At 35.2% G+C, this 14,591-nt stretch overlaps 2 protein-coding genes across 2 annotated transcripts; one reads left to right on the top strand and one right to left on the bottom strand.

Annotated features, from left to right (window-relative positions):
* Positions 1-301: 301 nt before the first annotated feature.
* Gycbeta100b (guanylate cyclase soluble subunit beta-1-like) lies at positions 302-14,202 on the bottom strand. The gene is made up of 14 exons (XM_070311964.1): positions 14,071-14,202; positions 13,732-13,805; positions 11,683-11,783; positions 11,486-11,604; positions 10,034-10,189; positions 8,738-8,891; positions 8,402-8,556; positions 7,632-7,760; positions 7,447-7,529; positions 6,931-7,101; positions 6,286-6,523; positions 5,381-5,521; positions 4,190-4,347; positions 302-789 (listed from the first exon to the last, which is right to left on the bottom strand). Exons 1-14 carry the CDS (start codon positions 14,071-14,073, stop codon positions 660-662), a joined length of 1,812 nt encoding a protein of 603 aa, XP_070168065.1. The 5' UTR covers positions 14,074-14,202; the 3' UTR covers positions 302-659.
* Positions 1,498-4,389, top strand: Stops (SOCS domain-containing protein stops). The gene is made up of 2 exons (XM_070311965.1): positions 1,498-1,728; positions 2,205-4,389. Exons 1-2 carry the CDS (start codon positions 1,599-1,601, stop codon positions 3,107-3,109), a joined length of 1,035 nt encoding a protein of 344 aa, XP_070168066.1. The 5' UTR covers positions 1,498-1,598; the 3' UTR covers positions 3,110-4,389.
* Positions 14,203-14,591: the final 389 nt, after the last annotated feature.

Genomic DNA, 14,591 nt, shown 5'->3' with positions numbered 1-14,591 from the left:
AGAGAGAGAGAGAGAGAGAGAAGAGGAGAGAAGAGAGGAGAGAGGAGGAGGAGGTGGAGAATAGAGAGAGAGAGATTCATTATAATAATCTTACATGAGATTTAAAGGAGAACAGGTTCCGTTACACCTCTCAGCTGCATACATAGCGCAGATTATCTATCTGGTTATTCGTGTTAATTTTTTCTTTACTAATGGCAAAACATTTTGCACCTATGACCTCCTCTCTGGAAGCGATTACCGATGACCTGTCGGAAGACACGGGTCGCGCAAAACGGGAAAAGAAGGTTTTACTGCCGCAATGTCACCAAATAAATAACAATTATATTTGATTGCCTTGTAGACTTACAATTGCTGAACAGCCTATCAGGCTGAAAATAAAGTGTGTCGGTGATCATATATTTGCTTAAGAACAAATGTAAGAAATCAGCGATATCCCATTATGATAAACTTTTTTTCACGTATTATATATATGTATATAATCAAATGTATGATACATAAAAATCGTAAAAGTATTCTTACATGAAATTGCTGATTGTATCATTATTTATTACCTCGTTTCTTTTTGAAGGAATGTACGAATTTTATTTTCCCGCAGTATATAAGTTTTACACCAAATTGATTTTCGAAATTATTGCTATAACATTTATTTCCACAACAATTTATGACGTCAGCTCTCTTTCCCTAGATAAAAACCATACGTTCATAGGCTCGGATTTTCCCTTCATGGAGACGGGACCTCTATACTCCAAAAGAAATTGAGGATCTTGATTTTCGGGTATGCAGAGATATCTGTAACAAATCATATATAAATTTGTTGTAATCATAATTATATATACAGGGTGTCCCATTTTAAAGGACCCACTCAAATATCTCAGAAACACTGCGTTAAATTGAAAAATGTTTCAAACAAAAGTTGTGTGGCTTCAAGGGGGCCATGAGATGGTGACAATGATTTGACCTTGGAAAATCATTTGAAGGTCATGTGAAGGTCAACTTTAAAATCTTAAATGGAAACCCCGATTTTTTATTTAGTATTCTTGTAGCTGACATCGAGAGCTTTCCAAAACACTATATATCCATTTAAGGTTTTCTATATTCCATTTAAGATTTTAAAGTTGACCTTCACATGACCATCAAATAATTTTCCAAGGTCAAATCATTGCCACCATCTTATGGCCCCCTTGAAGCCACACAACTTTTGTTTGAAACATTTTTCGATTTAACGCAGTGTTTCTGAGATATTTGAGTGGGTCCTTTAAAATGGGACACCCTGTATAACATAACAGTTTATTATTATTCTAAAAACTAATATTTGAAAAAGATATAATTTCCTACTCTTTACAAAATATTTTATATAGTATGAAAATATATAAATCTTGTGTGATTCTTACATATATAAGAAGTTTACAATCGCTTTTACACGAATTTAGATTGTCCCAGAAAGGGTCAAAGAAGCCTTCGAAATGCGACTTAACATCTAATCGAATTAACTCTGTCGCACATGCCGTGTCGTTTCTTCCATTCGTGATCATTAAAGCGTGAACTCTCGCTACGGTCGTTGCATGAATTTTATTTGTCATTAAAATTGTATACAAATTATGGAGGTGTTGATTGATTGTTATTTCGACCGACTGTTTTCAGAAATGGAACGCAGTTGTTTAGCTTCGCGATACAAACGTCGCGAGTTGGTCGGTTATTTCACAGATGTGATAAACAGTTGTGCAGAAGGTAATTACAATAGATTTCTGATATCAACATCGTGTACCGTGTGAATATTTACGCACGAATCGCGCACTTATGAATCAATAATTATTATCATGATGTTATTTTGTTACATGCGAATCTGATAGAAAATTCTTCAATTTACTTATAGACGACGATGATGCCGCGAACATATATTAAGGATAGTTTTATCCGCTAATTTCTTATCCGTCTTATCCACGATGTGAATACTTGAAGTATGCAAAGATATCGTCACCAATTACAATCTTACCGTTACATCAAACTTGCCTAATCCTATCCTTCTATTTGTCTTTGTTTTGCCAATGCCGTTGCAGTAACGGTGAAAAATACCAAGTGCCGTAAACGCATCGCCACAAATTCCAGAACAATTTGCAATCTCTGTCCCTCGACCGCGTTCTACGCGGAGATATATTTTATTCGCGATACGATCGACGAGAATCACGATTATTTGACGCTTTCAGCGGAGAACCTCGACAAACAGGACGTGTGCGAGAGGATCGTCATCTCGGCTCTGCGTTATCACAATATCACGATGATGGAAAACGGGTCGGTCTGCCTGCTCGGCAAATTTCACAACGTCCTTTATGTGGCGGCGAAGCTCTGCTACGATTGGGATATAGATAACAACGAGATCGTCAGCCGGCTGCTAAACGACATATTCTACTGTGAAAAGACATTCGAACGATTGTTAGTCGGAGCGATTTTTGGCACGCGCGTAACACACTTCTTGTCAGGTTGGAAGTGCGATTTCGACGATCGCAAAGACAATATCCGGGCTCTGGTGTACTTCTTGAATCACGCGATTAGTGGCCGGTTAGAATATCGTTGCGAGTCCTCGCTGATAAAGAGACGCTTCATTGACGTGCCTATGGAATCATACGGACAAGTTTTGCCTCTGAGAGTCGCGGTTCAGCACGGCGCGCCGGATATCCTATTGATCATGTTGCGTTACGGCGCCTCGGTCGAGTCTGACAAACTTGCCCCGTCACCGATAGAAATTATTTTGACGAAGCTCAGCGAGTTCGAGACGCGACCTGATCAGAAGGAGATCGTTTATCCGGAACATCTAGCGACATGTCTGAAACTGTTACTGCGAACCGTGACCACCGTCTGCGTCAGGACTCCCGATCACATTGCCAATCACATCGGTATTCTCAGTGTTTCCTTGTACGAGCAGTATCCAAATCTGGCGAACCAAAATCTGATACCTCCGGAACGTAGCGGAGTCTGTCCGGCAGAACTCAAGCATTTGTGCCGTTGCCGAATCCGCGAAATTCTCCACACGAATTGGGCGTTGCCTCGCGGAATTAAAAGTCTGCAGATTCCAGGATCTTTGAGAAATTATCTGGACCTGTTGCAGGATTGACGGAGAATACCGTACGTATAGTCACGCGATGCCCGCGTTCGGAATCAATCGTTCCTTTCCGCTCCGACATGGAATCTCAGAAATATTTTATCACACGTCTTCGTATGCAGTTATGTCCTAGAATTTCACTGCGACTCAATATGATCGCGCATTCACTTGGAATCCAATAAATGCGCGCGTCGACGTCTTTCAAAGTGTCGTGTAAGTGTGAATCGTGATTCCTACCGCATCAATCTGGGGTTGAAGTTCGATCAAATCTATATATATATATATACAGGGTGTCCCATTTTAAAGGACCCACTCAAATATCTCAGAAGCACTGCGTTAAATCGAAAAATGTTTCAAACAAAAGTTGTGTGGCTTCAAGGTTAGGCCATAAGATGGCGACAATGATTTGACCTTGGAAAATCATTTGAAGGTCATGTGAAGGTCAACTTTAAAATCTTAAATGGAAATCCCCATTTTTTATTTAGCATTCTTGTAGCTTGCCTCGAAAGCTTTCCAAAACACTATAATAAACTATTTTTTTATTCAGTACTTTTTGGGTCCTTTAAAATGGGACACCCTGTATAGAAAGCACGGAGCAAAGCAATAAAACGTAGACTTTGACAAATATGAATTCTATATCTAAACGTCAGACTTTATATGGAATTTTTGCAATATACGAACGAGCTCGTACAACGGGGTATAGCATAAACCATTCAAATAGATTCAAGGTTTGAGAAAATGTCAAGTTTAAAAGGTCGACGATGATAGCGTCTCATAATGGCAATGCATTTAATGCATCTTGGGAATTAGAGAAATGTTTTGTGAGGGATGCTTGTTTGCCTGTGATGTGAATACCAGAAATGTTCGAGAATTGCGGAAAGTATGTCGTGAGACGATGGGAAATGTACACGTTAGGGAAACTGAAGCTGCGATCCATTAGTAACTTTCTTTAATTTAAAGCAGCGAAAGTAAGGTAAAAGGTGCATAATTATGAAAATGAGGGACTGATAATGAAAACATATTTCTATAGATTTAATAATACAAAAAAAAAAAAAATCACTTGTACATATACGCATGTATAAAATAATTTACCTGTAAGCATCTTCCGAAACATTGATTTTTCCTGGTTGGCCAGTGGTCTCCGTTCTACTAGTTAAATTTACAGTATTTCCAAATAAACAATAACGAGGCATGCGATGACCAATTACACCGGTAACGACTTCACCGCTATGTATTCCAATCGTAATTTTCTGTAAAAATAATAAAATATTATTATATATGCATATACAAATATTAAGAACAAATATAAAAAATATGACTTATATATTTCTTTTTTGTTTCCGTAATATATGCGATAATTTTTACAGGAAAAAATTATTAATGTTAATATATTATCTAATCAATATTATATTAATAAATAAATAAAATTTAATATTATTTAAAATTATAAGTAAAATTTTTTATCGAGTATCAATTCTCTTTTCCTCTTATTTTCACGTGTCTAAAACTACAATTAAATTTAAATCCATCGAAATTATATTAACTTTCCTCTTGAATGTAAACTGACCAAAGATTGATTTAAGGATTTAGGTAAGAATTGTAAGAAAATAGAATTTGGAACGATGAGATAGATAATACGAAAGAGAAGAATATTGCGAAAACTTAGAGAAAGAAATTAATAATAATTAAAAATAGGAAAGGAAAGTAAGGATTAAAATAAAATAAAATAAGCTAGTCTTAACTAATCTTAAAGGTATGAATGTGTGGATGGAAGGTATGAATGGTTAAGGATATTTTGTAAACCAAGTCCACTTCTTGGCAAAATAGCTAAAGTTAAATAAATATATATTTCTAACCTTCCCCTCAGGATTAAATCATAAGTTCTAATATCCTAGTCAAGTATTGTAACTGTGATAAAATATTTAAGTAACATGAAAATCGCATTTGACTTTGCGAATAAAGTTAGTCCACTTCGTAGAAATATAAAATTAATATAGACGTGCCGTTTGTCCCTTGCGAAAGTGTGTTTATGTACACCCAAAGTCAGAAGAGATTTCAACTTTCTACAGAAAGTAAACGAACGTTTAGCTACCTCGATAATCTCTTGTATGGCAACCCTTCAAACACGGCTGCTATATAATGTGCAATATGTTTAACGTATGATTTTTAATGGATGTATTCCATCGATTCTTTTCAAATCACGTTATCGAACCGCTTCACGCGACCGCATCCGTAGTCGTTGTAGAAAAATATAGTCGGTAAACAGATTGTATATGTACGTACCACAGGTTCCCCATCGATCTGCACTTCGTCAGCCGCGAGATCCATCATGTCCAGCGCTAGACGAGCGATGCATCGTGCATGGCAACGACAGGGTTCCGGCAATCCACTCACCGCCATATATTTATCACCGATGGTTTCTACCTAGACCGACCAAAAGTGGAATTAACTACAATGAAAATGTGAGACAAATTCGAGAGAATTTGGTTATAAGTACTTCTTTTAAGCAGTATATTAGGTGTACAAATAAGTTTCCGTCGTTTGACAAAAGTTGGCGCCACCAGTAAGTTATGGTTAAAATTGTCAGATGTAAAACGTCCTTATCGTAAGATTGGACATCAGTCAATAACATAACCTTAAAATATTAGTGATTTTTTATCAGTATAATATATTCTTTTGTGTGCGAAAATGTCGAGTTTTGAGCCGAATAAGCGTCATTTGCGGCAACTTTTGATTTACTTCTTCAATTTGAAGAAATCTGCAGCTGAGGCGTATTTGATTGCTTGTAGAAGCATATGGTGAGGCTGCCTTAAGTGAGAGAAGTTGTCGTGAGTGGTTTCAAAAGTTTAAGAACGGTGAATTTGACATCGAAGACAAAGAACGTAGCGGAAGGCCGAAAGTGTACGAAGACGCGGAATTGGAAGCATCATTGGATCAAGATTCGTGCCAGAAGAACGCAAGAAGAACTTGCACTTACATTGGGAGTGACTCAAAACATTAAGTTCCGTTCTTTCACAATAAATGCCCAATTTTTGATAAAAAACGGCGGAAACTTACTCTTGTACACCTAATATTAAAAATATCTATAACGTCTTTTATATAAGACAATAATAATCTCTTTTTTTTGCCTTGCTGTATAAAATAAAAATAAAAGAAAATAAAAAATAAAATTAATTATAAATATTTACCTTATAAACATTAGGATTCTTTTTCGGATCAGTCAACACGTCAAAAGCCGTGTACAGCTCGTTGAGCATGTTAACGATCTTCATAGCGCCATTGGAATCTGTATGAGCCGCACAGTAAGCCCCGAAACCGACTATCCCGGAGAACAGTAAAGTGACACAATCGTACTTTTTTGCCGGTACTGGTCTTGAGTGTCTGAGCTCGTTCGCCACCGAAATAGGAAGCACCGAGTAGAGTAACCTACGCGCAGAATACAGAGGATCTTTTATTCAACGTCGCGCGCGCTAGTTTTCCCTAATCGGATCAAAATTCGCGCCAACAGTTCTTGGCAAGTTGACACGAAAGATTGAATTCGAGTAGTTTCGAATGCAGGAAGAATGTCAGGAAAAATTTCTACTTTATTCAAGCTCCGAAGCGGAAGAATCGGGAGCAAATTTTTCTTTCCGCTGTATCGTGTCCCATCATAAATTCATTTCCGTTAATTTCCATCGGAAAGATTCTTCGCCGCGGAAAGGGATTCGAGGCGGAAGGAGAGATGCAAAATTTACAGATAATCGTGTTAGGCAAGCGACGTGCAAACCCGACGGACGGATAGACTCGTCGACGTTTCTGAATAATCAGGAAATGCCGCGAGCGGAGATCTTTACCTGTCGGTTTTCTGCTTCTCACCGTCGAGTTCGCGATACGTCTGCTGTAATTTATCGGTGAGCAATTCCAAGTTGCGCGTCAGTTTGTAATCCGCCTCAAATTGCTCCGACATCAGGACCAGATCTCGAGTGGCATCGTGCAGAGGGACGTCGCTCAAGTACAAGCCTCGCCTGGAGCCGAAAAAAATAAGCTTGACACACGCGAGACCCGGTGTCTCTTGATACATAAACGATGAAGATAGAGTCGTTCGTCACACGCGCGACACGGCAATGTGTCAGTATACGAAACTTTCAAGAGTCAGTCAGTTATACTTAACGCGGATGGAGAAAAGATCCAACTTTCTTTTCCGCGAAAGAAGGAACAAGTTTAACGAGTCTTACGGCATCAAAGTTGCGCAAAAGTTTATGGTAATAAGTTATATACAGTTTACAGTCTCGTTATACTTTTCAATTTACTGCAGAAAAGCGATTAAAAGGAAGATTAATAGAATTATAGAAAGTCCACATAAATCTCACCTAGTCAAATCATCAAGATTCATAACACTCGGATAACATACAAAGATAACTAAATCGGATTCAGGTATGTACAGCATTTGACCCTGGAATTTGAATTAAATTTTTACAAGATTAACAAATTATGACAAATTATTCTTCGTCAAATTCCTTTTTATTTTCGATTCATTTTTACACGATATACAGACCTTTAAACGAAGATACGAATATTCCTCCGCAGAATCGACGCACATAACCCCCTTTTTTGTTCTTAACACGTATACAGTATTAATGTGCGACAATATATTCTCAAATGTTAATTCGAGATGCGGTCTGATCTACGAAAATTCGAAAATTCGTTAAATTGACTTATATGTCGAAACGCGCCTTAAAAATAGATGTAAATGTTTCAATCAAAATTATGTGACATAATGTTCGCGACAATGGCACGCATAATGCATTGATGATTTTTAAGAGATATTACAATGACAAGCTAATCGATAACATCGCGATTCATACGTATGAACAATATAACGCAAATTGTGTTAAATTCTCAATTCGGACAACACGTATTATGTCAGTCACAATAACCCATATTTCATGCACGTTCGTGTGCTTATAGACATGTGCAATGTAATGTAACAATGGCAGACGCAATGCGCTGCACTAATGTGATTCCTTTGACGCAGGAAACAATTAGTAGTACGTATAGAAAATTAACGATCGATACTTCGTGATACGAATACGAATATGATTGTATTTTTTATTGTTTGTATAGAATAGAACTATAACAATTAACAGTGAGAAAAATATAGCTCGTTTTCTATCGGATGCAATAATTTCAAGACGCAAAGTGCAAATAAACAGTGCATTAAAGTATAGAGTATAAACGTATTGATGAGTGAAACAAGAGATAGACACAATACACACACATATATATTATAATAAAAATATTACGGCGTTATGCGCGTCAACTCACAGTTAAGAGTATGTCGCTTAATTTGCAATGACCACTGCAGACGCGCGGTATAACACGTGTTATGGTACATCCGGTTTGAATTATTGTAAGATCTCGATTAAACATTAGATGGAATGGAAAAACTCGACAAAACGTTGTCGGGCTGACCCTTGGATCTACGACAATTTATTAAATTCTTTTTTATTGCTATCCTATCGTAAAAAAAAAAAAAAACTATGCTCTTTTTACAATTAGCTTTAGATATGCAACATTTAAGCGTATCAATCTATCGCAATAACAATTTTATCGTCAAATGATTTATATCGATTCTCTTTATTAAAATAAACTACGACTCACCGACCGATAATGTTTCCAATTCAGCGATCATTGGATTTGTCACGACTCCCGGTCCTGACGCGTCAGTTATGAGGAATTGCACATGATCGCATTCGTTTTTCGTCTTCACTATCTGCATGTCAACGTCTGTGCCGTGTAGTTTTTTCGCGACAGTCTATTTAAAAAAAAAATATATATATATATACAGGATGTCCCATTTTAAAGGACCCACTCAAATATCTCAGAAACACTGCGTTAAATAGAAAAACGTTTCCAACAAAAGTTGTGTGGCTTCAAGGTTAGGCCATAAGATGGCGACAATGATTTGACCTTGGAAAATCATTTGAAGGTCATGTGAAGGTCAACTTTAAAATCTTAAACGGAAACCCTTACTTTTTATTTAGTATTCTTGTAACTGACATCGAGAGCTTTCCAAAACACTATAATTAAGTATTTTTTTATCAAGTACTTTTTGAGTTATTTTATATTTTAATCTGACATATTTTAATATAAAAAATTAAATATCTCGTAAAATATTCAGTTTTCGATAATTTTACCGTAATACTTCTATGTACAGAATAATGAGACAAATCAATTAGTATAAAAAAAAAATTGTTTTTAAGAAAATTATTTACAATGTATTTTTTTAAACAATTATTTGTTTTTTCTGGCACTAATTAATTTGTCTTATTATTCTATACATAGAAGTATTACGGTAAAATTATCGAAAAAACTGAATATTTTACGAAATATTTTATTTTTTATACCAAAATATATCAGATTATAAAATATAAAATAACTCAAAAAGTACTTAATAAAAAAATAGTTTATTATAGTGTTTTGGAAAGCTCTCGATGTCAGCTACAAGAATACTAAATAAAAAATGGGGGTTTCCATTTAAGATTTTAAAGTTGACCTTCACATGACCTTCAAATGATTTTCCAAGGTCAAATCATTGTCGCCATCTTATGGCCTAACCTTGAAGCCACACAACTTTTGTTTAAAACATTTTTCGATTTAACGCAGTGCTTCTGAGATATTTGAGCGGATTCTTTAAAATGGGACACCCTGTATACATATAAATTTCTTCTACCATTCATATTCTCATATATTGACTAGATATCTCTCGTTAAATTATCAAGCTACGCTTTCTCGCGTAAAATCCTTTAGAATCTTTTATAGAATGTGGAATATATATTTTCAAGAATATATTCAAAGATATAATTAAACTTTGTGAGAGTGTCGAATCTTGCATAATAAAGCATATTTTTATCAGATTACAAAATCGAATACTTTAATAATTCCAATAACGAATACCTTAACAATTCCAATAACGATGTGTTCCAAACCAGGTCGATCCGAATAATAATGCAAAATAAGCGCGCCATCCTCGGGTCTCTCTGTGCACCTAAAAGAGGGTGCTCTCATGCCCGGATATAACGTACCCAAATGATCATGAAGCGCATCCAAATTCTGCAACGTAATGCCGACGTGCATATTTATCCGATATATACACACGTGTTTCCAATATTGAATATGAAATGTATTTTTTATCGATTAATATTAATCCCTCGCTGCCATCTAGTAATATATTTTATATAAAAGTATTTAAACGGATTTTTTTATTTTTTATCGCGTAAATAGTTAACGCTAATTATAAAATCGCGCGATAACATATTAAAGTGAACGAAACATCAAAGAGAGAGAATAATGAAAATATAAATGCATTAAAGTTGTTTTTAATGCTTAAAACATTTTTTATGTGATGTTAGTGTATGATAATTCTCATTATATTGCAAAGCGTGAGCAAAATAATAACACTTTGTAAAAAGCAAAAAAACATTGAATTTAATATTGGATTTAATCCAAACAATAATCCAGACAAGAGCAATACAAAAGGCATGATGTACGCGTGTGCTATAAAATATTTACAGTACATTTCTCGTAGTATTCTTCTTCTTTTCTTCTTTTTACTGAACAAGATTTAAATAAAAATTGAAACTAGTATTTACAGGATTAGGCCTCCTTACAGAGAGCGAAAGATACGAGTTCTATAAGGAATATACTGTAAATTTATAACAGACGCATAAATTCCCAAAGATTCGTCTTGTCGCTTGCTTAGATATTAATTAAATAATCTGAAATAATATTAGTAGATCAAAAATTATATTTTGTATATTTTTGAATTTTTATATTAAATTTAATTACATGATTTTCTTCTATACGCGTGTGTGATAAATAATCAAAAACAGTTGAACCTTCCAGAATATTGCTTGTACAACAATACGAATTAAAATTGAATTTTTAATAAAGAAATGTCGTGTGTGAATATTTTTTACGTTTATTTCTTATAATTTTTAATAACAGTATTCAATTTCTTAGAATCTATCTACATTACCTTTAGAATATTGAAGAGTGTGAGAAAGATATAAAGTATAATATGATTTTCATAACAAGATTCTCTAATATGTTTATCCGGAGAAAGAGAATATATCCGGCTCTATCTATGATCAGTTTAGCAAATGATTCCACAATAAATAACGACATATGCACCAGATGGAATACGTATGATTTAACAAGCTAATCAATTATTAAGAGTGTCCCTAATGTGAATTTAAAGTATAAGTGAAATCAGTTAGCAATTGAGTTAAAGATGAGATATGAATTATTAGGCCTATGTTGCGGATCAGCATAAATTAGTATTAAGCGTATCAAATCGTGCCTAATCTAGGAGAAATCTGTAATAAATATGGTTTTTCAAGGCTTTACCTGCAAAAAATCTCTAGGTGTTGCTCCAAGGACCTGAAGTATCTTGTCATAACCGGAATCTTGGCAAAACTCGAAGAACATTCGGCCAAATAATTCAAGTATTTCGTTGGCAGGAATATCTAGAGTATAAGATATTTAATAAACTTCTCTCTATTATTATAAATAATAATGTCTTGCGACTATAAAAACATACGTACTAAGTTTATCGACAGCGGCGGATATCAGATTATATGTAATCTCGTCGTCATAAATTTGTCGCACCAGAAACTGTCCTTCCATATTAACCGCCGCATCTTTTCTAAATCATCAATACAATTATAAAAATATCGCGCGGTAAAAGACGAAAGAAATATATTTCACAAAATAACATAACTCATTTATAAAACTCAATCAAAATTATTTTTAGACTTTTCTCAACGTTTTTGGAAAAATATTATTTTATATTTAATATTACTTAATTGTATTCAATATTATTTTATATTATTGTAGATTAGAATTCTATTATAAATAATTATAATTATTTTGTGACATTTCCAACTTTATTTATATATTTCTTTAATTTTTTTTTTTAAAGAAATTTCAAACTTAACAATTTGATAAGTACTCTTCGCGGTCTTGCTACTTAATTTACATATCAGAAGTTTATAGCTATTCTTTGATATGGATATCAGGTGTCACTTAAAGCTTATCTAAAGTGTCTCTCGAGAGCTTCTGCAATAGCTTTAACAATACTTATGTCAAGTTTTTATTTTATTACTAAGATTAAAAGTGCAATCTCTTCTTAAGTAACGTTGTTAAAAGGTGTAATATTTTAAATCACTTTTAATAGTCAAGTGCCACAAGTTATTTCCTAATTGTATTATAATATTGTTATAAAACCAGATAATACAATACTTCCAATATTATCTAACATTATTCTGGATCCAATTTTGCCGACCGTATCGCTAAACTTTATTTAGGGCGAGCAAATTGACTCTCTTGTAGGTACTTTTAAATCTCATTCTGCTCGTAGAATAATCCACATTTTGGACACGATTAGTAGAACAAATTTAGTATTGCTAGAATTATGATATTTTAATATATTATTTAAATTGAAGTAAATTCGCCTGATGATTAATCGAATAGTTAATTTATATATTTTTTCATAAATTTATTTGTTTTTAAAAAGTTATTTACAATTTTTTAACAATTTTTGACTTTTGTAAAATAAAATGAGATATCTTATAGAAGACCAAAATTTAAACAAAAACACCTGAAAAATGTTGTAAACATTGTTGAGCATAACTCGTACGTAATAATATTTACGGTTAAATAATAATATATGAATGTAAGAAAAGATATATATATATATATATATGTATTAATATGTATATTAATAGATAAGGTAGAATCTGCACATGTGCGGTTTGATAATCTTCACGTACGGACATGAACATAATTTAACGTAAAGATATTAGGTGTACAACTTTGCTTCCGCCGTTTTTTTTCCGAAATTCGAGGCTTTATTGTAAAAAACTGGTTATACATTTATGATTCAAAGTATTATCCACTCCCAATGATCGTGCCAATTCTTTTTGACTTTGACTCGAGTCTTCATTAAGTAATGCCTCCAATTGCCTGTATCTTCGAAAACCTTTTCTCTTCCACCGCTATGCCGATCTTCGACGTCAAAATCACCGTTCTTGAAGCGTTGAAACCATTCACGACACGTTCTTTCGCTAATAGCGGCTTCACCATAAATATTTGAGAGCATTCGATGAGCCTCAGCCGCAGATTTCTTCATATTGAAGCGGAAAATTAAAACCTCCCGCGAATGACGAGAATTTGGCTCGTAAACTGACATTTTCAATCGAGAATAACTTTATGATGCGGACACAAATCGACTAATGTTTCTATGGGGTTATGTTGACAAATGCCCAAGTTTATCGCATGACATCTATCATCTATTTATTTCGACCACTACTTACCGCTAAAGCCATCTATAGGAAAACGGCGGAAGCAAAGTTGTACACCTAATAATTTAGCATTGCATATGGCTCATATAATAAAACTTTATATCGCTCAACGTATAATATATCTTCTACAACTAATCCATGTCAACGTTAAATTACTGACAATATACGAGTGAAATGCCGTATGGATCACGCGAAGGTTTACGTAGGTATGGAAAGTGAAACGCGCAAAAAGAAAGAATAAAAGAGAAATATTACACAGAGAGAGATGGATCATCTAATGTTTTTACTTACTTTATCGTCTCCCACGTCTCGCTGCCAAAGGTCTTCACAACTAAGAGTTCGAGAGCGTAATTCACAAAACCGTACTGCGCATATAAAGACAGAAAAGAAATATATATAATTCATTAAAGAAAAACATTAATTAGAAAATGATGAAACGCGGACGAGCTCATTGTGAGCTGATGCCATCGGGTGCTGACGAGTTTGCCCGGTATATCTAACACGACAATGTTTAACGTGACCAATTAACGGTTCTCGAACACTCGGGTCATTGTCGTTCGCTCGGCAATATTTCAAATCGCAATCTCGTCAGCATCCACGCGACGTTTCTACTCTTTCACGCTAACGTACCATGCTGCTGCACCTGACAATCGGACTGCGGGGGTTGGCTCAAAGTCAAATCTCACTTTTCACGCGTCATTCCATTCTGGTTGCCGATTGGAGCCGTGTTTACCTCGTGCACACGAGCTGCGTACTGGAAGGCGACCCCCGTCGTTCGCGGGCACACGATAAGTATCGATTTTTCGGTCGTCGTTGCGACTGCGCCACCTAGGTATCACCTAGTTCCTAGTTGCGGTCCTCTTATACACGAGCCGCCCTCAATCGAGCCGCATACCACCCTTTGGGTTCTCCCAATCCGCTTTGCTCCGACACGGCGGAGCCGGTGGCGCTATATGTATAACTTCGCGAATGAATACTTATGAAGACTTTCGTGAGATTAGCGAACGGCAACAACTCCTGTCAGGCTTGGTCGTTTGCGATACGAGCGCGCTTCGTTTCGATGCGCATCGTAATTTTCACGCGGCGAAAGAGAATCGACGATTTATTTTTATAGCTCGAGGATTTTGGCACAAAAATAGATGTAGACGCTT

This window comes from Polyergus mexicanus, unplaced genomic scaffold (genome assembly GCF_030449975.1).
Source record: "Polyergus mexicanus isolate NDT 795.1 unplaced genomic scaffold, iyPolMexi1.0 SCAF_21, whole genome shotgun sequence".
Classification (NCBI taxonomy): domain Eukaryota; kingdom Metazoa; phylum Arthropoda; class Insecta; order Hymenoptera; family Formicidae; genus Polyergus; species Polyergus mexicanus.
The sequence above is the reverse complement of the archived record's forward strand: the minus strand, read 5'-3'. Positions and strand labels throughout refer to the sequence as shown.

Bases quoted from the DNA above. Each gene is read 5' to 3' on its own strand.
- Stops (XM_070311965.1), top strand. From the start codon at position 1,599: ATGGAGGTGTTGATTGATTGTTATTTCGACCGACTGTTTTCAGAAATG. The intron at 1,729-2,204 runs GTAATTACAATA...TGACGCTTTCAG, and splicing joins GATAAACAGTTGTGCAGAAG to CGGAGAACCTCGACAAACAG.
- Gycbeta100b (XM_070311964.1), bottom strand. The intron at 6,524-6,930 runs GTAAAGATCTCC...TTCTGCGCGTAG, and splicing joins GAGAAGCAGAAAACCGACAG to GTTACTCTACTCGGTGCTTC. The intron at 4,348-5,380 runs GTACGTACATAT...TTATTTTTACAG, and splicing joins AGATCGATGGGGAACCTGTG to AAAATTACGATTGGAATACA.